The following is a 27757-nucleotide window of genomic DNA, read 5'->3' on the forward strand; positions in this document are numbered from 1 at the left end:
TACAATTTTATGAGACAAGTTGTGTTTTTCCTTTAAGACACTTACTGGTATTTTTAATTACACACATATATTTATGATTATTTATTTCATGTTTATCTCTCCAGTTAAACTACAGGCTCCATCAGAGCAGGCATCATACTTGTTTACTTTATATTTTGCATGTTGTAAGTACTCAACAATTGCCTGTTAAATAAATAGAAGGAGTAGTGTCACCCTTTCTTACAGATGACAAAACTGTATCAAAAGTTTTTTGGCCAAGTTCACCTTGCTAGTAAGTGGTAGGTCTGAGTCTCTGCGGGTGACTAAAGCTTTCTAAGAGTAGTCTCTTTCTATTAGGATCTCTCTCTAAGGTTGTCAGAGCTCAGTGTCAATGTTATTGTGCAAAGGACATTGGTCAAATCTAGTCAATCTGATATATCATCAAGAATAGGCTAGTTACCTCCAGTCCATATGTAATAATGTTACTATTACCATACGTACAATCCATCACTCATTGTAACATTACCACTGTAATCACTGTTGCATATAGCATTACAGTGTTCAGAAAACTTTGATCTTCAACATCCTTGGGAAGATGGCATAGAGATATATGTGTGTGTGTGTGTGTGTATGTGTATTGTTTTTTTTGAGAAGTAATTTTGCTGTGTTGCCTAGGCTGGAGTGCAATGGTGCGATCTTGGCTCACTGCAACCTCCACTTCCCAGGTTCAAGTGAGTCTCCTGCCTCAGCCTCCTGAGCAGCTGGGATTACAGGTGCGCACCACCACACCCAGCTAATTTTTGTATTTTTAATAAAGATGGAATTTCACCATGTTGGTCAGGCTGCTCTCGAACTCCTGATCTCATGATCTGACCACCTCAGCCTCCCAAAGTGCTGGGATTACAGGGGTGAGCCACCATGCCCGGCAGAAGGCATAAAGATATTTTATAGGAAACTGAAACTTGTTAGTTGCCCAAGATGATGTAACTGAGAAGTGGAACTGGGACTCAATTCCAGGTGGAATTTCACCTGCAATGTAAGAGGAATTTTTAAAGTACTTAAAATGGAAAATATATTGAATGTGTAAAGATACTTAAAATGTGAATTCAAATCTAAATACCAATATATGACCAGTTCAAGATCAGATGATAAGCTCAGTGGCAGAAATATCTCTAAGTATTCATGCACTTAAAAGATCAGAAGTATGAAAAATTATAGAAAGCATAGTACCTTTTGAGTCAGTTGAGTCTGATGACCTACTCCTAAAACCATGAGGTGGAGACGAGGTCACTAACCACATAGGACCTACATGTAGAGTGGCACAGGTGCTGGGGAACTGGCCTGGCTGTCAGGTGAGGTTCAAGTGCATACCTCAATGGTCTTACCAACCTCCTGGAGTGTTTCAGGTGGAGTCAGCAAAGAGGTCCAAAACACAAGAGCCAAGAGTCCCAACTGCTGGACAGAATCTCAGTCTGGGCAGGCTACAGGCAGTCTGGCCATAGTCCAATGGACGGAGGTTTCCAGTTTCCAGGAAGAGAAGATAGCAAGAGAAAAGCACAGCCTCAATCCTTAGGGGCTTGAATAATAGCGCTTTGGAAAGGCAAAAAGCATATAAAGGCAGAAAGAGGAGGGATTGATCACTGATCAAAGAACGACTCTGTGCATGGTACTTCTTAGTGCCTTACCTGTATTACTGCACGCAGTCATCATAACAAAGCTATAGGGTAGTCAAAACCACCCCAACATTATAGATGATGAAAGTGATGCTCTGCTTGCTTAAGGCCACACAGTTAAGACGAACTGGGACCACAATCTGAATGTATAGCTTTCCTCTGCCGGTCCTCAGGGCACATGGAAAGGAAGAGAAAGCCACCTCTCAACAAGGGCCCCAGGAGTCAAGCAGTCTCCCTCCCAAGTCAGCTTAGAGGCATGTGTCTCTAGACACCTGGGTGGAGTGAGAGGTATGCACACTAGAGGAGTGATGAAGGCTGAAGTACCTTGTGCTGGTTCTGTATCTCGAGAAATTGTGGGTCTGGGAGCTGGTGGGCAGTTCAGTGAGGAGCAGAGGAAAGCAGAAACAGTGGAAATGAGACTGGAGTCAATAGAACGGAAAAGGTACTAGGCTTTCATATGGCCATTTTAATAAGTGGTATGCTTTGTGAACACCTGCCATCCTGGGCTATAATACCACAACATTGTAATCTGGTTTACAAATGAGTGTACCACTTCTAAGTGTACAGAAATACACTGTAGCATTAATGTAGGAGATATTTTTGATATTTGAAAATCCTGATTTACTGGGAAAAGCCTGAGACTTTCCACTTCCACTGTTTGCTTTCCTTCTCTTCTTCTCCAACTCCTGCATTTTGCTGCCTTTGGATGAGTGGCTTTATCTTCCTCCTAGGTAATGAAAAACCCAGTGCCCTGAGATCAAACTGCGCATTTGCTCAATGGGAGTCAAGTGCCTTTGACACATGCCAAAATTCTGTTGCTGCAAACAACAAAGAATGGCAGCAAAAGATAAAATGGCAGTATTTACTAAAGGTTTTTTTGGTCTCCTAGATAAGTAGATTTAAAACTTCTTGACAACAAAAACAACAACAAAAATAAATTAAAAAATAATCTCGACAATGATCCACAGTAAGAACTATATGTTGCAACCTACAGTATATGAGGGAACATGTATATGTGTATAAATGAAACAAAGGTACATGAAACATTACCTGGCTAGATTATGGGTTGCGAATATACTGTTATTTTCTATTACATTCCAGTTCCTTTACAAACACACAAACAAACAAAAGCTGGAGTGACCTACTAGAGTAACTTTACGATCCACTTATGAGTTGAACTTAAAATCTGAATATCATCATCTAGATCTAGAGCATAAGAACAAACTCATAGTGTTATAGGAATTCCCCTAAAAAGTAAGGTAAAGAAGAGTATAGAAGTTCTAGGAACTGCATATACACATTCTACTCCATAGACAGCACCATAAAAGCCCATCCTAGAGGTGAAATCAAGACAACCAGTATGGAGGTGATCTCAGGCTGAAAGAGCCCAATAAAAAGGCACAATTCATTAAAAGAAACCAAAAAGAACAAAAACTTTCTCCTGGCTAAAGGACCACTGAAATGATGTAACTCAAGAATCCCTGTAAACATTTTTGATGATCCACAATCCCACCAAGCATTATTCACAAGGAGGGCATTGTTAGAAAACTGATTTTATCCAAACCTGTGTGTGTGTGTTTTATAAAAACAGGCCAAAGGATAGTAGCTGTTACATTTGCAGAATTTCCAGTCATTAGGTTGACCTCAGGGCAGGCGAGTGTTTCAGGGAGCGTGTTCTGAATCATAACTGAGCCCTCAGCTGTATTGAGGCCAACAAACTATATCTTGTGTTTTTCTCGGCATTTACTTTCAAGAAAATGTCTTAACTTAAATCTCTATTACTCCATCCACTCACCAAGAAACTTCCTTCTGAGGATTGGACAGTTTAGAAACAGTATTAATCCTCAGCTTTCCTGCAAACCACTCAGAGGCTTCAGTTATCCAGCTCAGTGCTCACAAAGAAAAATGCAGACATGGACATGATAACTGCACTCCCTATTTTTTTTCTTGTAATTACAGCTCCGGGTTTCACAATTCCAAGCCCTTTTCCTACAAACACACAATTTCTCCAGTCACAGCCACATACCGTTTGCCTCTATCATTAATGTCTCTTATCAGAATCTTCAAAGTACTCTTTTGGGGGGCATAGAAGAGCATAGCATGTATAAGGGAATATATTCCACTCTTAGTACTAGGCTGCTCAGCTAGCAAAAAGGGGTCACTACTGAAAACTGGGTGCTCCATTTCCCTGCAATCACAGACTGACCCATTACTAAACATCTATATATACTTTGTCAGAATGAACCCCAATTTATATGCCAGTCCAGATGTCTCATACTTAATAGCACCATCACCAAGAAATATTGCTAAAACGGGTTACTTGGGGAAAAAAACTAAATTTTCTTTGGCATTCTTACATAAGGCAGGATTTCCGCTTATCTAGTGTTGCATAAGTGTGAAGGGAAGAGAGGGATGCCAGTGATTTCCAAGATCACTTTTAGGCCTTTAGCCAGTGATCTGAGAATGACATGAACATTATAATTATATTTTAGCACATTCTGTATCTGGATACTTGCTGGAGTTCTCTGAACCAAAATAAGTGTTCTGAGTTTCGGTCCCTACCTCAAGAGTATCTGTGGTCAAATCCTGATGTTGGACCCTGATGCCTCCCAGTGTCTGTGTAGGTCTCAGCCCCCACCTGGATGCTGCTGCTTCCTACTGGGTACAACCCCTGGCAAAGGATTCAGGAAATGCTACTGCCACCAAATCTCCCCCTCCCTGCCTCTGAAAAGTGCAAAAGATGCAAGTTTAGAAGGAAAACTATGCTTTCTTACCTTAATCAACATAACCTTTCCTTAACTGTGTTAAAACTTATCACCAAAGAAGAGGCAGAATCAGCTTCTAGCAAATGGTGAAGTTGATGATCTTCCTCCTCTTCACGTTCCCCAATCACATCTACCAGGCCATACAGAGCTACAGACTCAACACTAGTTTACTGAATGGACAGGGGTCCAAACAGTCATGAAACCATCACTGTAGGGCGTCAGCACAAGTGACAGGAAATCAAACACGACTTGATAGAAGGTAACACTGAGATTTTGGCCATGATTCCCAGGACCCAACTGGCCAACAGGCATGACCCTGCAGAATTTCTATAAAGAGGCTGAATGGCACAATCCGGCTGAAAGGATGTGCAGTGGATTTTTCACATTTATTTTTTACCATGAGCTACTGTAAGAAATTCATTTACCTAATCAGTATACACAAACACAATGTGTAAAAATGAAACAAGTTTTATGAAACAATACTTACCTGGATGATGCTATGTTGCAGTAAACTCTGACATTTCCTACTGATTCTATTACAATAAAAATCAAAGATCTGGTCATGACCCACTAAATTGATTTCATGACCCACTAGTGCGTAGAGAGCAGCAACTGGGGGAAAAATGGTACAAAAGCCTTGTCTTGAAGCTGTGCTCTAGTCACAATTGGACTGTTTCTATATTTGGGGTGGTTTGGGGAGGCTCAGAGATTAGGGAGGCCTGAAGCCTTAATAACGTTTAGTTTGAAAGTAACAAAGGACAAAAATGAAAAAATTTAGTGACATTTTTGGTTAGGGCCCTTCTGCCTCCCAACTGTGTATTTTTCAGAGAAAAGGGAGCTGGAAAACCAGGGTCCCTGATAGAGAACTAGGATGACATGCAGAAAGTTGGAAAATAACAAAAGCAAGATTTAAAAAATGGTTTGGGTATTTCAAAATAAAGTACTAGATCTAAATCCCTTCACATAAAACTGTTGATCTGGAAAATATGATTATATCATAAATGGCCTAAAATATGACCCAAAGCCAAACTGTAGTTATAATAATCTTTCTTCCTGAAATGATGGTTCCCTTATGACTCAAAAAATAATTAAAAGAATAAAATGGCTATGCTTTTCTAAGATTAATTCATTAATTTCAGCTTTTTAAATCATTTCAGGCTAGAAATGTTTAGGTTTACCATAAGTATATTTCCATATTAAAAAAAATAGCTATACCTATACCTTATTTGGCTAATATGTACACAGCTAACTATAGGAAGATTACTTTTTCATATGGGTATCTTTTTTTTTTTTTTGTCTTTCCTTAGAAAAATAACTTCATGTAGTTTTGGAAGCCAAAAGTTAAATATTAGAAAACTAACAATTCAGTATCAGGAATAGAAACCAGTATATATATAAGGAAGGTTTATAAGAAAGAATTACCATGGGCAAGTCAAGACTTAGTTATAACAGAAAACGCAACTTACAGCACATACCTCGTCACCATTTGCTCTCCATCTCTTCAGGCCACTGGTTCACAACTACCACCCAAAAACCTCAAATGACAGACACTGAGGAAAGTGATGTGTGATGGCAGAAAATATGTGGGTGTAGGATCCTACACTATTTCAATGATTTTTATTTAAAGTCTTCTATAGAAAAAATTACTTATCAAATGAGCTATAAATGGTTGAGTAAGCAGAGCTTTTGAAATAGATTTAGCAAATTCAACTGCATCTCATAATGGATTATCATTAACAAGGCATGAGTTCATATGATTAGTTAATTAAGTAGAACAAGTATAATGTCTTCGGTTGAATAAAATCCAGTATTTTTTATTCATCAAACTCCAATCCCATTCCATAAATGTAAGTTATCATCAACTCCCCATCCACTTTCCCCTAACTTCTTATCTCTTTCTCACCCTATACGTTCTCCCCCCGGGCTCCAAAAAGAAAAAAAAAAAATCCCTCAGCTATTTGATCTGAATATCACTGCAAAAATCAAAACCGTGTTTCCTGCCCCCAGGACAGTGAGTATTCCCCACCTGGCTGCCTCCTGCAGCTCATGCAAAATTCAATCCATAATTATAGATGCATTCTCAGTTTAGGCTGCACTTGAGATTCAATCGTGACTACAGTCAAAATCAAGAGATTTGATTAGTTTTGTCTTATTTGCCATTGACATGGGCAATGTACAGATGGCCCCTAATTTATAATGGTTCAACTTACAATATTTTGACTTTACAATGGCGCAAAAGTGATATAAATTCAGTAGAAACCATACTTTGAGTACTCATACAACCATTTTGCTTTCACTTTCAGTACAGTATTCAATAAATTACATGAGATATTCAATACTTTATTTTAAAGTAGGCTTTGTGTTTATTTTGTCTAATGATAGGCTAATGTAAGTGTTCTGAGCATGTTTAAGGTAGTGCAGCCTGAGCTATAATGTTCTGCAGGTTACGGGTATTAAGTATATTGTCAATTTATGATATTTCCAACTTAAGATATGTTTATCATGATGTAATTCCATTATAAGTTGAGGAGTGTCTGTATATAACTACATACTACAGGATGACAGGTTTGCCTGATATACCCTAATGTGACAAATTATGGGCCAAGAGGGAAACTCCCCCAGCAAAGAATATACTGATAACTTATAGAACACCCCCCACCCCAGAATCTAAATGGCAAAAAAGTTACCAGAATCTAAATAACAACCTCAGAAAATCTTTCAGTTTCAGACTTAAAATAGAATTTTTTCAGATCCAGAGTGAGTTACATTGTTCCCAAACTGTGCTAGTCAGGAATACAAGAGGTGCCAGACCATTATGGAGCATGCGGGTGTAACAGTAAGAGGAAAGTACACTTAGAAATGAGGTATCCAAGGACTTCATGACAGGACTTCATGACCAAACCACCAAAAGCATCGGCAACACAAGCCAAAATAGACAAATGGGACCTAATCAAACTCCACAGCTTCTGCACGGCAAAAGAAACAATCATTAGAGTGAATCGGCAACCAACAGAATTGAAAAAAATTTTTGCAGTCTACCCATCTGACAAAGGGCTGATATCCAAAACCTACAAAGAACTAAAACAGATTTACAAGAAAAAAAAATCCCATTCTAAAGTGGGTGAAGGATATGAACAGACACTTTACAAAAGAAGACATACATGAAGAAATGCTCATCATCACTGGTCATCAGAGAAATGCAAATCTAAACTACATTGAGATACCATCTCACGCCAGTTAGAAGGGCGATCATTAAAAAATCTGGAGACAACAGATGCTGGAGAGGATGTGGAGAAATAGGAACACTTTTACACTGTTGGTGGGAGTGTAAATTAGTTCAACCATTGTGGAAGACAGTGTGGTGATTCCTCAAGGACCTAGAAATAAAAATTCCATTTGATCCAGCAATCCCATTACTGGGTATATATCCAAAGGATTATAAATCGTTCTACTATAAGGACACATGCACACGAATGTTCATTGCAGCACTGTTTACAATAGCAAAGACCTGGAACCAACCCAAATGCCCATCGATGATAGACTGAACAGGGAAAATGTGGCACATATACATCATGGAATACTATGCAGCCATCAAAAATGATGAGTTCGTGTCCTTTGTAGGGACATGGAGGAACCTGGAAACTATCATTCTCAGCAAACTGACACAAGAACAGAAAATCAAACACCGCATGTTCTCACTCATAGGCAGGTGTTGAACAAGGAGAACACATGGACACAGGGAGGGGAACATCACACACTGGGGTCTGTCAGGGGGAAATAGGGGAGGGACAGTGAGGGGTGGGGAATTGGGGAGAGAGAGCATGGGGAGAAATGCCAGATATAGGTGATGGGGAGGAAGGCAGCAAATCACGCTGCCATGTGTGCACCTATGCAACAATCTTGCATGTTCTTCACATGCACCCCAAAACCTAAAATGCAATTAAAAAAAAAGAATTTGCCACAAATTGCGTGGCTTAAGAAAAATTATTCTCCCCCTTATAGAGGAAAATTAGAATTAGCCACTAATAATCTGAACTAAGAATGGCATGAAGGGAAAGAGGAAGATATATTCTTCCCAAAAAAAAAAAAAAAAAAAAAAAGAAATGAGGTATCCAAAGTGGCCAAATCTCTCTATACCCAAACAAAGAAATACAGTTATGCACATGATTCTTTTGGTGAACTTGGGATTGGTTCTGAAATTTCAAAAGATCTGAGAGGGCACGGGTAGGCTTTTCTCAATTCTGTATCTTCTCAACATTAATAAAATTAATCTTTATTAGACTATTACCTCCATCCTATTTCATCGTGTTCTCTATATCTGGAAGGTTGCCCTTCTCTGCCTTCCCCTGGTTAATTCTCACTTGATAATCACTCCTTCTGGGAAGCCTTGGTGTGGGTGAGACACATCTCCTTGAGCTTCTGTGGGACTGGGCAGAGCTCTGCCATAGAATCTGCCCCCTGTTCTGCAAGTGTCTGTCACTGATCTGCCTCCCTCACTGGACTGTGAGGTCCTCGAGGGCAGTGGAAGTGTCCAGTTCATCTATATCTCCCCAGCACCAAATATTCAGTCTAGAAGTAACAGACAGTTACTGAATGTACAAACAGATATGAGTAACACAACTATTATCCCTTTACTATCAAAAGCAGAGTCACTTTTCATGCAATCATGGCACTCAAACTTAATGCCACACAAAATATGGAAAACTTCAATATTTCTTAAACAAAATAATGATGAAATAAGGCAAAAGGTCTTTTAATAAAGGCAAAGGTTTATTTACTCACACATAATCAAATAGAGGAAAATGCTTATGTACATATCTTCACTGAAATAACTTACCCCTATCATCCAGCTGCAAAAGCTGGATAATATAGTCCTTTTAATTTGCTAACCTAAACTAAGTCAGGTTCTTGTCCACACTGATTTGTTGGACTGAATTAAACCAACCCTGTATTAGTCTGTACTTTTCTTTGTACTTTGTCATGCTGATTCCTCTTTTCATAGTTGTTTGGATGATTTAGACATTTGGAAACAAAAGTCTAAAGTCTGGTGATTTATTCCTTTCTAAGTGATTCTACTGCTCCTTCAGCAGCATCAGCTTCAGGAAGATGATGTACATTATTAAATTATTTGACAATGACAAAGTGAACTAGATGGCATTACACACACACATTTTTAAATGGGATTTGTTGCTTGCGATTATGCCTGCTTGTCCATTCAGATGAAATGCCCCTGCTTGTGAAATGAGTCTGAGAAGTCTGACAGAGTTAATATCTAATATCAGTTAAGGAAACTGATGGAAGCTAACTCCAAAGGTCGGGTGAATATTTTGATGGAACTTCAGAGGATTCAGTTATGGTAGGTAAATATTTATGGACAACCCAAAATAAATACTGCACTGTGTTCTGTATAAGATATAAATGAAACTTTTTTCTTTTATTAAGGTTTTAGTCATTTTATCTTTAATTATGATACTCCCTTGATAAGGAGGAAGGAACACTACACATATTCAAATTTCTAGTCAAAAAATGAGGGTTTCTGAAATGGTTGCAGATTTTAATAGCAAAAGCCCATAAAATTAATAATAACCAGCACTCATTTTTAAAACATGTACCTCCAAATTTATATTGAGAATCATAAGATGCCACAAATAATTCACTTATGACACAAGGCAGAGGAAGGTAAATCTGTTTGTTCAAAAGTCATAAGTAGATTTTTCTGTTTTTGTGGTTTATATTAACAGATGGATACCTACCATTATTATAATAAAAACTAATTTTGAAGAAATCTGAGCTTAATGAGAATTCAAATACATGCAAAAGCAATTTTCCAGCATATCTGAATTACAAGCGATCCAGCTCTTCCTTCTTAGTCTTATAATGGTTCTCTAATGAGTCTACGAATCTCTGCAGAAAGCTCATTTTCAGCTAATAGTATCTAATAGAAGTCACTCCCTCCTCATTTTGTTTCTTATTTTCAAGGCTTTCAAGATCAACTGTATAGGAGTAGACTATATTATTGGATGCATTCCAGTCTCTGGGACACATCAACTTCCAAACGTTACTGCCAAGGCCATGTAGAAGAGTCAAAAAAATTAAAAAGTCCTGAAAAAGAGCAGTTGTTTTAACTAGTTAGAGGTGATGATTTATCAAGAACTGTTAATCTGCTGCCATGTGAAGAGCTTCATTCAGCACATTCACTTTCCATCTTGGTGAGTGTCAGAATAATTTCTAATTATGGTTTGGGGCAGTTTTCTCACTTGAAGCTAAACAGAAGTTTGAGGAAATGTGTGCATTTAAAAAAGTAATCATCCGCTCTGCTGGTAGATAAGATACAATTATGCACAAACTGTGCCTAGGCAATTTAGGGGGTCATATAAATGACTGAATTATTATTTTTAAGCTAAAGTGAAGACAACATATTCTTATTTATGAGAGAAGGGAAGTATAATGATTCATTTAGTTTTCAAGTTAGATTGCATATCATTAATGTGTAAAATGGAATTTAGGTAGTTATTCTACATTGATTTAATGTTTTTTTTAGGATTAACCACAACTGGAAAAAAGCACTTCATGCAAAAACAACCTTTAGACTTTCATAAAAACCTCATTTTTACAACTTATTACTGTGTGTAACTTTGGACAAGTTACTTAACCTCAGTTGAGCCTCAGTTTCCTTACTTTTGACTAGGGTTAATAATACCATCTTTTAGGAGTCACACATACTCAAAACTTGGCATTTGTTATCTATAGCTATTAGACATTATCTTAATGTTCACTTGCCTCCAGGATGAACATATTTATGCTTTTTCCTAACTAGAGAATAAACCCAAACAAAATATGAAGGTTCTAATAAGCGCCCTAATAAAAGGGGAACATCTATCCAAATTATATTGTCCATCCCTTCCATTTATGTCCCCATTCCCCCACATGATGCCTAATTCCACTTTTGGGATTTATTACCTTGTGCTAAGTACTGACTTCTTCCTGAAGAGGCCCCTAAAAATGCAAAAGCTCAAGGAAACAATAATAACTAAGCTCTTATCACTTTGTAAGAGTGAATTTGTGTGGTTTTCTCTGAGACAAATGATCCCACATACTAACACTTGGTACCTGGGAAAGGGTAAAATTGCTGTTACAAAGAAACAATCCTAGTCAACAGTGTAAATGACCAGTAAACTTAAAAAAAGTGGAGGGGCAAAAGGGCACAGGATATATTTCGCAATTTTGCTTAAGTAAGCTTTGTCAGTTAATCATTCATTAGATACTAAGAACCTTTGGAAAGAAACTCAGGAAAATGGCATTAGTAGTTGCCTCTAAGGAGGGGAACTGGTTAGGCAGGTGCAGGAGTGACAGTAGAAGGGCAAGACCCACTTTTACTGCATATCCTTTTGTACCTTTTGAATTTGGCACTGCAGGCATACATTATCTATACAAAAGTTTTAATTAAAAAATTCAATCCTCACAATCTGTCATTTGTCCTTCATTATCTTTTAGATTATTTGTTTACAGTATTTGACATTTAAACATTGACTTTTGGCTGGGCACAGTGGCTCATGCCTGTAATCCCAGCCCCTTGGGAGGCTAAAGAAGGAAGATTGATTGAGCCCAGAAGTTCAAGCCTGCAGTGAGCTATGATCATGCCACGGCACTTCTGTCTAGATGACAGAGTGAGACCGTGTCTCTAAAAACAAACAAACAGATAAGCTGCACTTCTTCCCTAAAATGTAAGTTGGAATCATGTAAAATCTGATAGGCCTCTAAAGGCTGATTTTTCTTAAAGTATTAAACATGAAAAATATTCAAAATCTAAAGATACAACATTATTAGACAATTAACATTATTTACTGACTTTCTGTATATACAGTTTCCTTCACTAAAACTTAAGCTTCCTGCACACAGGGCTTCTACTTTATTAATCTATGAGGCCCCATTGAGAGAAACACTGAACTTTCACAAGAATACCTTCTTGAATTTCAAGAAAGAAAAGTCATTAAATGAAACATGATGTTTTGATTAAGAAGGAACTTCTCAAGATTTTTATAAAAACAAACAAAACAACAATAACAACAGACAGAGGCAGGGACAGGGAAAAAGAGAAGGAGAAACAGCTATAAACCACCTATGCTCACAATAGAACTTTTAGGACCCTACTGATGGGGAATGCTTGTGAAACACCAAATATGTCATAAGGAGGGAGAATTAAGGCTGACCTAAAATCATGAGAACATTTGTTCAACAAAATATTTGCTACATGCCTATTGTGTGCAAGGCCTTGGTGATAAAATGTTGACCAATGCAGACATGATCCTAGCCCTCATAGGTTACATAATGGGAGACACAGAAAGGTAGACAGGCAATTATCATGTGGTATGATAAATATAAAAGGAAGTTGATAGAGAGTTTTAGGAGCTCATAAAAGGAGAACCAATTCCATGTTTGGAAAAGTGATGTCTAATACCACAGTGGGTGGGACTAGAGCTTTGGAGTTCTCGAAACTCGAGTTCAAACCCTCGTTTTACAGGTTGCACTCTATAACCTTGGTCAATTTATTTACTCTCTCTAGGCCTCAGTTTCACCAACTTTAAAATAGAAATTATGATAGTATTGAGTTCAAAGAGTTGATTGCATGTCATAAATCTGGTATGGTGTGTGGCGAATGGCAAGTACCCAATAAATATTAGTGATAACAGTAAGCTGAGAACTTAAGGCAGGTAAAAGGGAAGAGAGGAGGAAGGAAGAGTACCCAGACAAAGGGAAAATCCACAAAAGCAATAGTCTCATCAGCTTCAGTGAAAGAACCTCACTTGATCCATGGGTCAGGGTGTGCTTGAGGTGGGATCAGAGGTGAAGCTAAAGCTGGAAAGGCAAGCAGAGACCAGGTCAATGGGTTTATCTAAGCTCAGTGGGGGCCCCTCAAGAAGTTTAGTCAGAGAAGGGACAGGATCAGATCTGATTTTTTAAAAGACCAGCTTGGCTACAGTGTGGGAATGGAATGGAAAATGACAAGACTAGAGGCAGAGATCAGTGATGATAATATTAGAATAATTCCTTGGTTATTGCAGCTTTTCACAGTTGGGAAGGCAAACATCACATGAAAAAATATATAGCAATCCAAAGAGGGTCTTGAAGTAACTATCTGCTTGTATTAGTATTTCATTCATTCATTCATTCATTCACTCACTCACTCACTCAACAAGCATTAACACCCACTAAGGCAGTGAGCTGGTGCTGTGAGAGATTTCTACAAGCACTGCCCTACAGGACCCTGCTCTTCAGAAGCATCCCATCCAACACTGACTCCCCATATTTCTCTCCCTGCCTGGGAGGCCTGTTACTCTGGTGACCCAGATCATGTGCAATGCAAAGGCAGGCACCAGCAGGGGATCCAAACCTGGAGGCAGTATCACAGAATAGAGAAATGTCACTGACTACATCAGTGTATAGCTGACTTCTTATTAAAGGAGTAAATCTTCCGTGACCTACTGATAAGTGAATAATAATAGTCAACATTCATCAAATGTCCTGTTCTATGAATTTCAGGTAGATTAACAAATTTATTACAACAATTTTGTGAAATACGTATTATTATTACCACTTTATAGATGAGAAAACTGAGGCAAGAGACACTCCCTAAAGGTCACAGAATTAGAAAGCGGTGGAACTGAGACTCAGTCTAATGTTTTTATCCACTATATCATGTGACTTCTGGCAGTGCGCCACCAGGCTGATACCAGAATGAAATGAATTTAAAATGTATGCTTCAAAATCTGGGCAGGGGAAAAGATCACTGCTCACTTAAGTATCAGGGAGAAAAAAGCCTGGAATCTTTTATTATAGAAATAAAATAAAATGGATGAATAAATATGGTGACAGCCTCTTGAAAAGAAATTGGATTACTCTCATCAAAAGAGTGCATTATTGAAAGGGTTTTGAAATCGATTTTGCTCTTTTAAGTTCAAACTATAGCTTTGCTATTTGGCCTATAACACATTAGAAAGTATTCAAACGCGATTACATTCCTTATCAGTTTAAAAGAGTGGGACATCTCACAGACTCAGAGGAGGAGAGGTGTGGCAAAGAGATCAAAGGGCTAAGAGAGAGATCTGTTACTCTTTTGGTTTTCTGCTAATGGAGGGTGGAATAAAAGCTGATTATCTCAGTGAGAAATTAGTGGAATATGCTTATTTTCTCAGACCGTAAAGGATTTCATCAACCAAGTAGTGGAGACGTAAGGAATAAGCGTATTTTAATCATAAGCTCTATGAGGTATTTCCAATGTGAAGTGAATAAAGACAAAATAGAAAAAAAAAAAATCTTAAATCTCCAGAAATGAAAGAAACCACCAGCTTCTTGCAACGCCACTGGACGCCAATAGCAACGGAGTCTTGAGGCTGGGTTCTTAACTGGCATTGAGAAGAATCCCAGGCCAGATGGCATTTTAAAATCCAATCTTACTCTATTTGTCTCTCCCCACTAACCTACATTGCACTTAAAGCCATCAGCCATTTCACAAGCTGCAGTATTTCAAAGTAGTCACAATCCTTGAGAACAGAAAAGCTCTCTTAATTGCTGTGAGTTTTAAAATATAGAGAATAAAAATTATGGAATTTGTGAAACAACCATCTCTAATTAAAGACGCTCGGTAGCACACACACCCAACACAGCACAGAGGGTACAGCTTTTCAAACCTAACCCATTCATGCACGCATTTAGCACAGTTCACCAACACAACACTTTCCTTCCATTCATTCACTTACTAGTCTTGTTCTTTGGGACTTACTCGCCACCACTGAAAACTAACTCGAGAAGCCCCAGATCTGTGGGCGCCGACACCCGGTTAATTCATCCAGCCTGCCCTGCTCCAGGCGCCAGGCAGGACTTGGGGGCTTCGGTGTCACAACTGGCGCTGCCCCCTGGAGGGACGCCCAGCCTCCACTCGCCCTGCCGGAGCGGCACCCCTCGGGGGCCCCCGCTCCCTGGGAAACACTCAGCGTTGCATTGTCGTTGCTGCCGTTTAATTTTCACAAATAAAAATGCCCCTGAGGCGGACTCCCCCGCCCACCCACCTGCCCGAGACCGAACCACCACACTGAATCCGATCCTACAGAAGGCTGCCGGAAGCCAGGAGGTGTGAACAATGAACTTCTCTCTGACTCTGACACACATAAACACACACACACACACACACTCGCTACCCGATGGGAAGTTGTGAGCTAGCCCGGGGGCCGCTGCCGCGACTCCACAGGAAACGCGGCTGCCGGCGGCGGGGGAGGGCCCGACGCGCGCCCCGGCCGCGCCCCTAGAGTCGCGGGGCGGGCAGTTACCTCCTTCCTCCGGCTCGGCGCCCCGGGTCGGGTAATGAGGGCCGTCTCCTCGCACACCACGGCCACGTCCTCCACGAACACGCAGTCCGGAAGGCTCTCGTCGGCCGGCAGCTCCACCACCTGCAGCCCCAGCTTGCTGCCCAGGACGCCCACGTAGAGCTGGTGCTGCCGCTCCGCGCGGGCGACGTCCACCTCCTCGCCCTTGGCGCTCCTCAGCGCGTGCTGGCCGAGCGACTCGGGCAGCGCCCGCACCACGGCGTGGGTGGCCCGGCCGAAGGCGGCGGGGTGGCCGAGCCCGGCCATGGCTTCGGGAGGCTTAGGGGCGGCGGCGGCGGCGGCGGTGGCCGGGTCCTCCCGCGGGCAGCGCGCGCCGAGCCTGCGAGCGCCCGGCGGCTCCCCTTGGCAGCCGATGAATGTGGTGCAGGAGGAGCCCAGCTCGCGCCCGGAGCCCTGCCCGCGCGACTGAGCATGCCCAGAGCTCCGGGCGCCGGCCCGCGCGCAACCTGCGCGCCCACTCCGGCGCTCACAGGTCTCGCGCCAGCCCAGGCGGGAGTTGTAGCAGCGAGCGCCGCGCAAGGAGTGGGGCTGGGAGACGCGGCCGGGGGCGCAGCGAGGGCGGGAGGTCTGCGCAGGCGGGGAGCTCGGCGAAAAGCCTCGCCTACTTGGACCTGGCGGTACCTGTATTCCGTCGCAGGTGCACGCCTCCCATCGTTCCCAGCGCGGACTTGGAGAGCGGGCCTCCGTCTAGACAGAGCGGCTGGAGGGCTTCGTGCTCTTTACTGGAACAGTTTAAACCTCACCTACTTACAAAGTCTAGTCCACTTTTGAAGAGCTATAATGGCTTACAGATTCTTCATTTTGAGCTTAAATCCCACGAGTCCCAGTTCTGTTTTCTGGTCTTACCTAAAGTGCAAGGTTTTTGTTTTGTTGTTTTGTTTTGTGTATTTGCGTGTGTGTGTTTTTCACAAAACGGCATTCGCATATCTGAAAACAGTTCTGATTACCTGTGCTGCCTAACACCATCCTCTAGTCCCCACCCTAACCCCCTCCAGTCCTGGAGCCCAAACCACTGAAAAGTAACTAGTGATTTGGTTTCCAAGTCCCTTCAACATTCTGGTCAGCTTCCTTTTGATACACACTAATTTGCCTGTATCCTTTTAAAATCATAGTATCCGGAAAAGAAACAATTCTTCCTGTGTGGTCTGACCAGCACTGTCTACAGCAGCACCCTTGTTCCAGATGCTGGGCCTCTAAGAACATTGCCTAAGCCTGCCTTCACTTTTCTGGTGGTCTAGGGCCAAGGCCCAGGCTACATCCTTCTTGCCATAATTCTGATCCCAGCTTTTAGGAAATGCGGATTTCTAGGAGAGGTCTATCTGAGCATCCTAGAATGGTTGCCCCAATTGAGCCCAGAGATATGATCTCCCTCTCTTCCCTTCCACAAGGGTGATGTGAATTTATAAATGAGTTTCAAAATTCTCAGCTTCAAATTTGAGTTTCGTTTTGTTATGTTTTGTTTTTGACGGAGTTTCACTCTTGTTGCCCAGATTGGAGTGCAATGGTGCGATCTTGGCTCACCACAACCTCCACCTCCCAGGTTCAAGCAATTCTACTGCCTCAGCCTCCTAAGTAGCTGGGATTACAGGCATGCGGCACCACACCTGGCTAATATTGTGTTTTTAGTAGAGACCGGGTTTGTCCATATTGGTTAGGCTGATCTTGAACTCCTGAACTCAGGTGATATGCCCGCTTTAGCCTCCCAAAGTGCTGGGATTACAAGTGTGAGGCACCGTGCATGGCCTATTTATTCTTATTATTTATTGTTTATTTAGCTCCTAGGTTAAATTAAGTATAGGACTTCATTCCACCCTTTACCGCAGACTTTATCAGACATTAAGGCTCCATCTATCTCTAGCTGGCCACCACCTAGCAATCTTCAGTCATGCCTGTGCCTTGTTGGAGCCTGAATACTTCACCTACTGCTTCGTGCTCTGAGCCTAAATATGAACAGGGCTCTGTGTACCACTCTGGGCTCATGTCAGTCTAGCAGCCAATAAAAACCTGATGTTAGCCATGTCTTTCCATACTAAAATTGGGTAGCTGTTCTTTTAAGATCTAATTTTGTAGTTATCCCTATTAAATGTTATTTACTTCTTTCTAACTTGTCTAGTTTTGATTCTGTCATCTTGTGCATTATTTATTGCTTCTAATTTGTGCCATCTGAAATTTGGTAAGCATGCCTTCTGTCTTCTCTAAGCAGTTGTCAAAAAGTGTTAGAATGTATGTATTAGTAAAAAAGAATAATAAACATACCAAATCCAGTAGATGATAGTTTACAGGGCTTCACGCTTCAGCAATGAAGGACTGTTTTTAGAAAAATGGACTTTATTGAACTTAATACATTGATATGTTCATTTTTCCCATGAATATTTATGGAAAATTCCCAAGGCACACCACCATGTTATGCACTTCAGAGTCACACAAGAAGCAAGCACAAGGACATGATCCTTACCTTGAAGAGCTCACAATCTCACTAGGAAAACAAAACATCCAGAATTGGAGCGTGGTAAGTGCACATGAGAGGTATAGAGGTATATAACAAAGTGCTACAGGAAGATGAGGGAAAGACAGATCTCTATGGCAGGTGTGAGTGGAAGAAAGCTGCCTGAAGGTGATTGGACTTGGTTTAAGCCTTGAATAATTTTTGGATGTGAGTAATTGAAGGAGAGAATGAGAATTCCAAAGGAAAGGCATTTTCAAGGGACAGTAGGTAGATCAATTTACATATCTATAGCTGCTGTAACAAAACAACTCTAACACATATAATGGCACAAAGTTGATAGAAGCTTATCTCTTGTTCACTTAAAGTCTAACTCAGATGTTCCTGATTGGTTCTCTGCTCTTTTTTTCCAAGCAATATCCAGGGATCCAGCCTTCTTCTATTTTGTGGCTCCAACCCTTCAACATGTGGCATCCAAGTTTACTGTGCTCTCTGTGTTAGTCAGTTCTTATGCTGCTAATAAGGACATACCCAAGTTTGGGTAATTTATAAAGAAAAGAGGTTTAATGGACTCACAGTTCCACATGGCTGGGGAGGCCTCACAATCATGGCAGAAGATGAAGGAAGAGCAAAGAGACGTCTTACATGGTGGCAGGCAAGACAGCTTGTGTAGAGGAACTCCCCTTTATTAAACCATCAGATCTCATGAGACTTATTCACTACCAAGAGAATAGTACAGGAAAGACTTGCAACCATGATTCAATTACCTCCAACCTGGTCCCTTCTACAATACTTGGGAATTATAGGAGCTACAGTTCAAGGTAAGATTTGGGTAGGGACACAGCCAAACAATATCACTCTTCCTCCTCAAACTGAAAGAACAGGAAAGAACATATAGCACCACATGTGAAAGGCTTAATAGGTCAGCCCTGGAAGGGATGCATATAACCTCTGCTCCTATTCTTCTGGCTAAAATTCTGCCACCCAGCTACAATAACCATGAGAAAGGACTGGAAAGTACAGTCTGCTGTAGGCCCAGAAAGAAAAGAAAACAAGAGGTTGGGAAAACAGCTAGCTGGTGTCTGCCCCCAGAGAAGTAGTGGGGAAAATGGAAAACAAAAGGGAGCTAAGCCTTCATCACATAAGCTGTGGAGAGGCATATGGTGTGGAAATTAAGAGCATAGCTTCTGGAGCCAGACTGTGGCTTGATCTTAGGCATGTTACTTAAAATGTTACTTTGCCTCAATTTCATTGTCATCTATAAATGAGGAGTAATGAATGAATTATCATAGAGTTATTGTAAACGTTAATATTGCAAAGTGCTTAAAACGTGTATAGAGTAGTAACAAGAGCCTAATAGATGCTCAGTAAATATTATGCATTGAGAGGTTTTGAACAGAAAGCTTTGCACATGGTTTCCTACTGAAGGCCAAACCACACATGCACATTCATTGAATTACCAGAGTCATACAGCTACTTGAAGGTATGCTTTCCAATAGAACTAGTGGCCTTCCTAGGTTAACAGGCCAAATCTCATCCACAAGTGTGATCATAGATTCAATAAATATTTATCAAACCCTGGTTATATGCCAGGTATTGTGCTAGGCACTGGGGATGTAATTATGAATGATAATGTATGGCTATGGTCAAATTGCTCCTTTTGCTCTTCTGGACATTTCAAGACCTTTATAATCAATTTCCTTTAAATTCCCTCTTTTCAACATACCTAAGATATTTCTGTTCTGGTTGGATGTTGATTAACACAGGGGCAAGTTTCTATTCCATTTTTAATATTGCTGATACGTAGCTTTATTTGAAGTCAGTTTTAGAGAGCGAGTATCTGAGGATTAACACCGGCATTCCTGTCTTGCTCTTTTCTTACTCCATTTTAGCAGAGACAAGATTTACTTTCATAGGAGTTAGGTGCTTTGAGGTGGAGGTGTGTATTAGCCTGTTTTCACACTGCTGATAAAGACATACACAAGACCGAGTAATTTATAAGGAAAAAGAAGTTGAATGGACTCACAGTTCCATGTGGCTGGGGAGGCCTTCCAATCATGGCGGAAGGAAAAAGGCACATCTTACGTGGCCACAAGGCAAAAAAGAAAATGAGAGTCAAGCGAAAGGGGTTTCCCCTCATAAAACCATCAGATCTTCTAAGACTTATTCAGTACTACGAGAACAGTATGAGGGAAACTGCCCTGCATGGTTCAGTTATCTCCTACTGGGTCCCTCCCACAACATATGGGAATTATGGGAGCTACAATTGAAGATGAGATTTGGATGAGGTCACAGCCAAGCCATATCAGAGTGGGAATGCTCAAAGAGAATGAGGGCTCAAGGGTGTTCTTGTCCATCCTAAGTACTAGAAATATTGGATCAAGTAAGTACCATAAATCTGCAATTTGAACTAAGTCCTGAGTGTTTCAACATAATCATTTGATACATGTTTACTGTGGAAGAAACCCATTGCTGCAGATTGCCTTTTATATCCAAAGAGTGAGTGACGTTTGGTTGAATGAGCAGGCAGTGAGTTACAAACCAGGAGATGGTTCCATGGTAACCAGGACTGTTGTTCCTAAAGTCATGATACATAGCTTCCTAATCTCAGTTTCTCCAACTTTCATTTGGGATTTCGTTCATTAAACAAATATTTACTAAGCATCTGCAGTATGTATGGTAGAGGAATACATCAAAGCAGTGGATAAGCCCCGGGTTTTCGATTCAGACAAACCTGAATTTGATTCCTGGCCCTCCTGCATCCTGGCTGTATCACCTTAGTGTACCCAAGATCTGTGTTTCACCATTTTCTGTCTTGCTTGAAGATGTAGAGGACTGATCTTCATGGACTTCATCACCTGGGATTCCATTTTTGTTGGTTTTGGCCAATGGAACACACCTACAGGAGATTGGAAGACAAGAGGAGACACAGATTGGGGTATTTATTTCTCTGGCTCCCTTCCTACTTTTTAATGGTTGTAGCAACAGTTCCATCCTTCTACAATACATAGCTTCTGCTGGTGGCCCCTCTTCCATGGTTCTAGCTGTCAGCTGGGTTCTGATAAGGCTGTTGCCTTCTACAATGTATAACTTCTGCTAGCGGCCCCTATTCCATGGTTCTAGTTGTCAGCTGGGTTCTGATAATGCTGGTGCCGTCCATTATTCCATCTAGGGGTGGTACTGGCTTCTCGTGTTTTCCTAGTCCTTGGGTGCCTCAGTGTTCCTTGCTGGTTCTCTTTACCATGCCTACACCTCTAAAAACATTCCTTTTATTAAACATGCTCTTCAGAATTCTTTAAGTATGCCATTTGTTTTTTTTTTTACCAGGGCCCTCACTTAGAACTCACTTGTTATACATATATATGTGTGCACACACAATGTCTTGAATTAATGTGTAAAGTGGGAGTTATAATACCTTGTTCTCAGAGTTGTTGTGAGGCTGAAATGTGACTGCATATACAAAGGATCTGAGCATTGTCTCTAGGACACAGGAAGTACTCAATTATGATAGCCACTGATATTAACAGATACTATGCTCTTGTGCCAGGTATTGTATTCATTATGAAGTATCTGTCTGCCTCTGTATAAAATGCCCATTTTCTCCACTTAAAATACCCAAGTCCTTCAAATGAGATAACATAAAGTGCCCACCGCAATGACAGGCATGCTGCAAGCACTCAGTGCTTTCTGCTCTTCAAAGCTCAGCCCTCTCTGCTCCCCATCTCCTCCTGTGCAAGCAACACATTCCCTTTCTGAATTTCTGTAACTCTTTATTCCTCTGTTGGGGCTCAGAAAACAATGCCCCAAAATGAAGGCCTCAGAAGCAGCCTCAGATGTGTATGTTTGTTCTGTGACCTTCTCCTCTATTCCTGTCTCTCAGTCCCATGCCCTGCTGAGGCTAGCCTCGGAAACTAGAATCCTTCCCCAAGGCGGGTCATAGAAACCAAAATGCCTTTTTCCCCAAAGCCAGACATAAAACCTAAAAATATTACTCTAACTTTCTTTCTGCCCTGTTTCTGTGAAAACTTGCCATAAAGAAATTATCTGACATACCTTGTTTGTAGATCATAAGACCCCCATTCCAGAGAGGGTCCTGTCCTATCCCCAGAAGGAAGGAATGCTGCTCAGAGAGACCAAGAAGAATCTAGACAAACAGGCCTGGTTGGGCTTCTTCGTTCAGTTTATTAGCATTAGATCCTACCCTTTTGGTCCAATCATATTTCTACACAGCTGTCCAAACTTTCTTAAAACTAAGCATAAAAATGGACAATTTCTCCTGTGTCTTTGGGTCTTCATTCTGAAGGCTCCTATGTATACACACTAAATAAATTTATATGCATTTTCTTTTATTAATCTGCCTTTTGAGAGTTGCTTTTTCAGCGAAACTTCAAAGGGCCCTTGGTCTCCACACCACTCTTATGCTGCTTATTACTTTTTCCTAGCACAGTGTAATAACCCACTGATGCCAGAGTCATCTACTTCATTACAACCACATTAGGGGCTAATGAGATAATCAAAATATCCTGCGAAGTACAAAGTACTATATAAGTATGTTGAATTTTAACAAGTTTGTGGTGCATTATGATAATAAGCAGAGGTGAATGTTGCCCCAAAGTTCTTTTTTTAGATTCAGCAGGTACATGTGCAGGTTTGTCACATGGATATGTTACATAATGCTGAGGTTTGGGCTTCTGTTGAACCCATCATCCACATAGTGAACACAGTACCCAATAGCAAGTTTTTCAGCCCTTCCCACCTTCCCTCCTGCCTCTTTTTGGAGTCCCTAGTGTCTGTTGTTTTCATCTTTATATCCATGTGTATTCACTGTTTAGCTCTCACTTATAAGTGAGAACATGAAGTATTTGATTTTCTGTTTCTGCATTAATTCACTTAGGATAATGACTTCCAGCTGCATCCATGTTGTTGCAGAGGACATGATTTCATTATTTTTATGGCTGTGTAGTATTCCATGGTGTATTTCAGTATACACCAGTATTCCATATACACCGGTATTCCATGGTGTATATGTAACACATTTTCTTTATCTAATACAACACTGATGGGCACCCAGGTTGATTCCATTACTTTTCTGTTGTGAGTAGTGCTGTGATGAATATATGCATAGCAGTGTCTCTTTGGTAGAACAATTTCTTTTCCTTTGTGTAGAAGGGTATTGCTGGGTCAAATGGTAGTTCTCCATACTTTAATATCAGCTACCTTTTTTAGTTTTTCAGAGCTTTTGGCAACATTATTTTTCCAGAAGTATGTTTATGATCATTTGATATTCAATATATATTTATAAGGAAAGAAATAGTTTGAGGGGAAAGACCTTTCAAATTCTAGGAAATCTAAATGTAGAAGAAAAGAAAAACATTTCTCTAGTTAAAACTCTTATATCTGTACATGTATGTATGTGTACACACACACACACACACACACACACACACACACACACACAACAGGGCTCTGATAACCCCCTTCATTTACTTGTGAAATGAAGTTGCTTCATTTTCTTATGAAGCACAAAGAAATTGAGTCAGTTTCACAATGCCAGGGAATCACTCCAATTGCTTTTGTGGCACAATGGTTTTAACATAGCATTGGTATACACATGTCCAAAGAATCCTTTGCTTCAGTGATGCTTCTTTCTCATGGCTTCTTTTTTTCTGCTGGTCTTTCTCCTTCTGCTTCTACTCCATTGCTTTTCCTCATTCTTTCCTTTAAATGTTGGTATTTCCCAGAGTTCCCTAGCCTCCATCTCTTTTCTTCCAACTTTACATGCTCCCTCCTTTGGATGAGCAAATCTAGGCCCATGACTTCAAATATACCCCAGCGCAAACATGGCTCAAACCTTCATTTCTGGTTTTGTCCTGCCCAGCTTCAGAACTGCCTAAAAGTCAGTTTGGCTGCTCCACAGGCACTCCAAAGTCGACATCCCAAAGCACAGCTCATCCTGTCCTGCCCAGGATTGCTCCTTCCAATCCTGATTCCATTCATACTAGTAGTTGCTTAAGCCAGTCATCTGAGTGTTGTCCGTTGCCTCACATTCTCCCTTACCTACACATTACTCAATCACCATGTTTTGACCAATCAATCCCCTTGAAATGATTCAAATCCACCCATGTCTCTCCATCCACTCTGCTACCACTTAGTCCAGAAAATAATTATTGTTTTCTTCCTGCAACAGCCATCTTATCCAAAGCAGTCTTTCTAAACTGCAAATATAATTGTCACTCTCTTGTCTAAATCCTCCAGTAGCTTCCCAGTACCCTCAGAATGAGGTCCACATGTCTTACTATGGCCCACCAGATACTCCACCCCTGTGATGTGGCCTCTGCCTACTTGCATCCTCATTCTGATCTCTTCTCTATTCTCTCTTACTTGAGCTTCTGTGCATGGTTTCCTATTTCTTGGAATATGTGTGGTCCCATCTCTGCTTGGGTAATTTCTTATCCTCTTTAGACCCAGTAAAGCCATCACTCCATTCAAGAAGACTTCCCTGGGTCACCAGGTTGGATGAGATGCACCTGTATCCCTGTTTTGACTCCTAGGACAAAGCACTGTTTTACTCGCTAATCCAAGGAGCTCTTGGCAGACAGGCACACCTTGTTATTACTGGATCTTCAATTCAGGTGTACAGAGAATGGCTTAATTAAAGCAATAGATGGTATTCCTCTCTTCCTACTCTCATCAGCCCACCTTCATGAGAATGGGTTTCAGTTCCTTTAAGAAGATTATTCTAGGCCCTCTACCAGCTCAAGAATCTATGATTCTGTTGTTCCCAATGCTTATAAATTACTATGTGAGGGTGGAGAGTTCATGGTCAGGGTTTGGACCCTGGCTTTGTCACAGTTGTGTGATCTTGTACAACTTGGTTGACCTTCCTGAGTGTCAGACCCTCACTTGAAAAATGGGAATAGTAATATCGCTCTTACATAGTTATTATGAGGACTAAATGAAATTAACTTAGACAACATATGAAATATGTTTTTCCTCTCCCTTCTGCTGAGGGAGCCCTTTGTTCAAAGGAGCCCTTTGTTCAAATGCTGGCTCCACTACTTACTATCTGTACAATCCTGGTCAATTAACTTCACATACAGAGCTTCAGTTTTTTTCATTTGTAAAATAAAGATTACACCTATATTATGATGTAATAAAGATTAATGAGATGATCCATGTAAAGCTTTGCAGCATGTATATATAGCAAGTGCTCAACAAATGTTAGCCACCTCTGTGATGATGGAGAGGAGAAGGGGTAGAGAAGGGAAGAAGAAGAAAATATGCAAAGCATAGCAGTAGTTGACTTTCGACAAAAGTTACTCCCTCTCCTCTTTCCTATTCCATTCTTGGTTGGGGAAGGCTTCATTTATCATTCTAAGGTCAAATCCCATTACAATAAAATTGTTTCCCAACTTCCCCTGCTGAATGGGAACCTTCTTGTGTTAAATTTTGTTAAGAATTTCCTACATTTTAAATAATTCAGGTTACTTAATTCCATGTTTGACAATGTATAGGCATAACTCTTAGAAACATAGATCATATAAACACTGTCAGATTATTTCCCCACACTTTTTTTTCTTGCCAGCACCATTATAAAATTATAGAGGGGTTCCATATATTGGCACCTGCATCATGCATAAATGGTTGGAGCGGAGTGGGGTAGGGGTTCCAAATTTCTGGTGGTTTTATGGAGAAATCCTCACCATCCCTATTGCCTAAACTCTTACCTCTGAGGTGGTTGGGGGTTTGTTTGTTTTTGTTTTTGTTTTTTGGTTGTTTTTTTGAGACATGTTCTCACTCTATAACCCAGGCTGGAGTGCAGTGGCACAATCTCAGCTCACTGCAACCTCCACCTCCCAGGCTCAAGCAATTCTCCCACCTTAGCCTCCTGAGTAGCTGCGACTAGAGGTGCACGCCACCACCCCCGGCTAAGTTTTGTTTTTGTTTTTTATAGAGACAAGGTTTCACTATATTGCCCAGGCTGGTCTCAAACTGCTGAACTCAAGCGATCTGCCTGCCTCAACCTCTCAAACTACTGGGATTACAGGTGTGAGCCACCATGTCCAGCCTCAAGGTAATTGTTACAAGTGTCTTTATTTTGCCCTTCACCTACTTTCTCCTCTGAATTCTCTTTCCTCAGCTCCTTCTTATCATGCATTTACTTTTCTTACTGGTTGTTTCAGTTATTATTGATGCACAAAAAACTACCCTGAAACCTAGTGACTTAAAACAATCATTTTGTTTCGCCCATGATTTGTGGACTAGGAACTGGGGAAAGACTTGTGTCTCTGTTCCTCATGGAGTCCACTGGGGCAGCTGAAGCTGGAAACCACTTTCCAGCTGATTTTCTCACTCACATCACTGGTGCCTCAGTGTTGCTCAGCCAGACCTTCCCACTCCCCACTCACCCCCTCTGCATAAATCTCTTCTTCCAGAGCTTCTTTATGTGGCTTAGGATTTTCACAGAATGGTGATCTTAGAATAGTCTCATTTCTTGGTGGTTGGCTTCCTACAGGTGAGAAGTGGAAGCTGCTATGCCCTTTAGGGGCTATGCACATAAGTGGCATGGTGTGATTTCTGCTATCCTGTACTGGTCGAAGCAGTCACAGGCCTGCCCATCAAAGGGAGGAGAACAGACACCTTCTCTTCATGGAAGGAGTGTCTATCATTAACCAGTCACACTCTTAGTTTCAAGTTCTGTTATTCTTCCAAGATAGTATTTCAATAATATTTTCAGAGAATTTTTCTTTCATCTTCTGAAGTTTTGCTAACTTTTTCCTAATTAAAATCAGGGTCCATACATAAAAGTTATTTACACAACTAGGAATAGTCACTGACTAGTAGTAGGTGCCAATACTGTCTAGCAGAGAGACAGCTATGAATCAAACCATCACTAAATACTCACAAACTAAATGCTGTAAAGGAAAAGGACTGGGTACCATGACCATGTATAATCATATAAATCCCATACGTCTGGGCAAATAAAGGAAGGCTTCCCTGCAGAGGTGACTTCTGAGCTGAGAAATGAAAGATGAGTACGTATTAATTAGGAATGGAGAGAAATTGCCAAACTGAGCCAAGCATATGAGCAAAGGCACAAGATGGGAAGGAATTTAGCATGTTGGAGGAAGGAGGAGAAAAATCTTTGTGCCACAGCTAGAATGTCAGTGATATTGTTAACCTTGTTTTAAAGCCGAGGGTCAGCTCCTGGCTGACAGTCCGGACACAGCTAAGGGCTCCACAAATATGCACTTCCCCACTGATAGGGAGCCTGTCAATGAAATGCAACCTGCCCTCAGGACTCTTCTACAGTCTTTACAACAGAAGAGTGTCCCCTACAACCTCATCACATCTTATATGAGAACCATCCAGATTCAGAGAAGTCAGCATCGAAAACCACCCAAAGAAAACATTACTGAAAATAAAACACATCCTGATGGTTATTATAGTGTGGAGTTAAAATGTAAATCAAGATTAACTCACGCCAAGATTATCCTACTTTTTAGAGATGATATA

The 27757-nt window shown here is 40.8% G+C and overlaps 1 protein-coding gene across 3 annotated transcripts in view; it reads right to left on the bottom strand.

Moving 5' to 3' along the window:
• The window catches only part of DDAH1 (dimethylarginine dimethylaminohydrolase 1), a 164872-nt gene extending 148672 nt beyond the window's left edge, over nucleotides 1-16200 (bottom strand). The window contains exon 1 of one of the 3 annotated variants that reach the window (XM_017499844.1): nucleotides 15742-16200. In XM_017499844.1, coding sequence (XP_017355333.1) covers nucleotides 15742-16044 — 303 coding nt within the window. In that variant the 5' untranslated portion in view covers nucleotides 16045-16200. Of the gene's footprint in view, nucleotides 1-15174; nucleotides 15423-15741 lie in introns of those variants that run through there. The other 2 variants (XM_037728288.1, XM_037728287.1) reach the window with 2 other exon arrangements.
• Nucleotides 16201-27757: the final 11557 nt, after the last annotated feature.

Source organism: Cebus imitator, unplaced genomic scaffold (genome assembly GCF_001604975.1).
Source record: "Cebus imitator isolate Cc_AM_T3 unplaced genomic scaffold, Cebus_imitator-1.0 Scaffold261, whole genome shotgun sequence".
In the NCBI taxonomy this organism is placed as follows: domain Eukaryota; kingdom Metazoa; phylum Chordata; class Mammalia; order Primates; family Cebidae; genus Cebus; species Cebus imitator.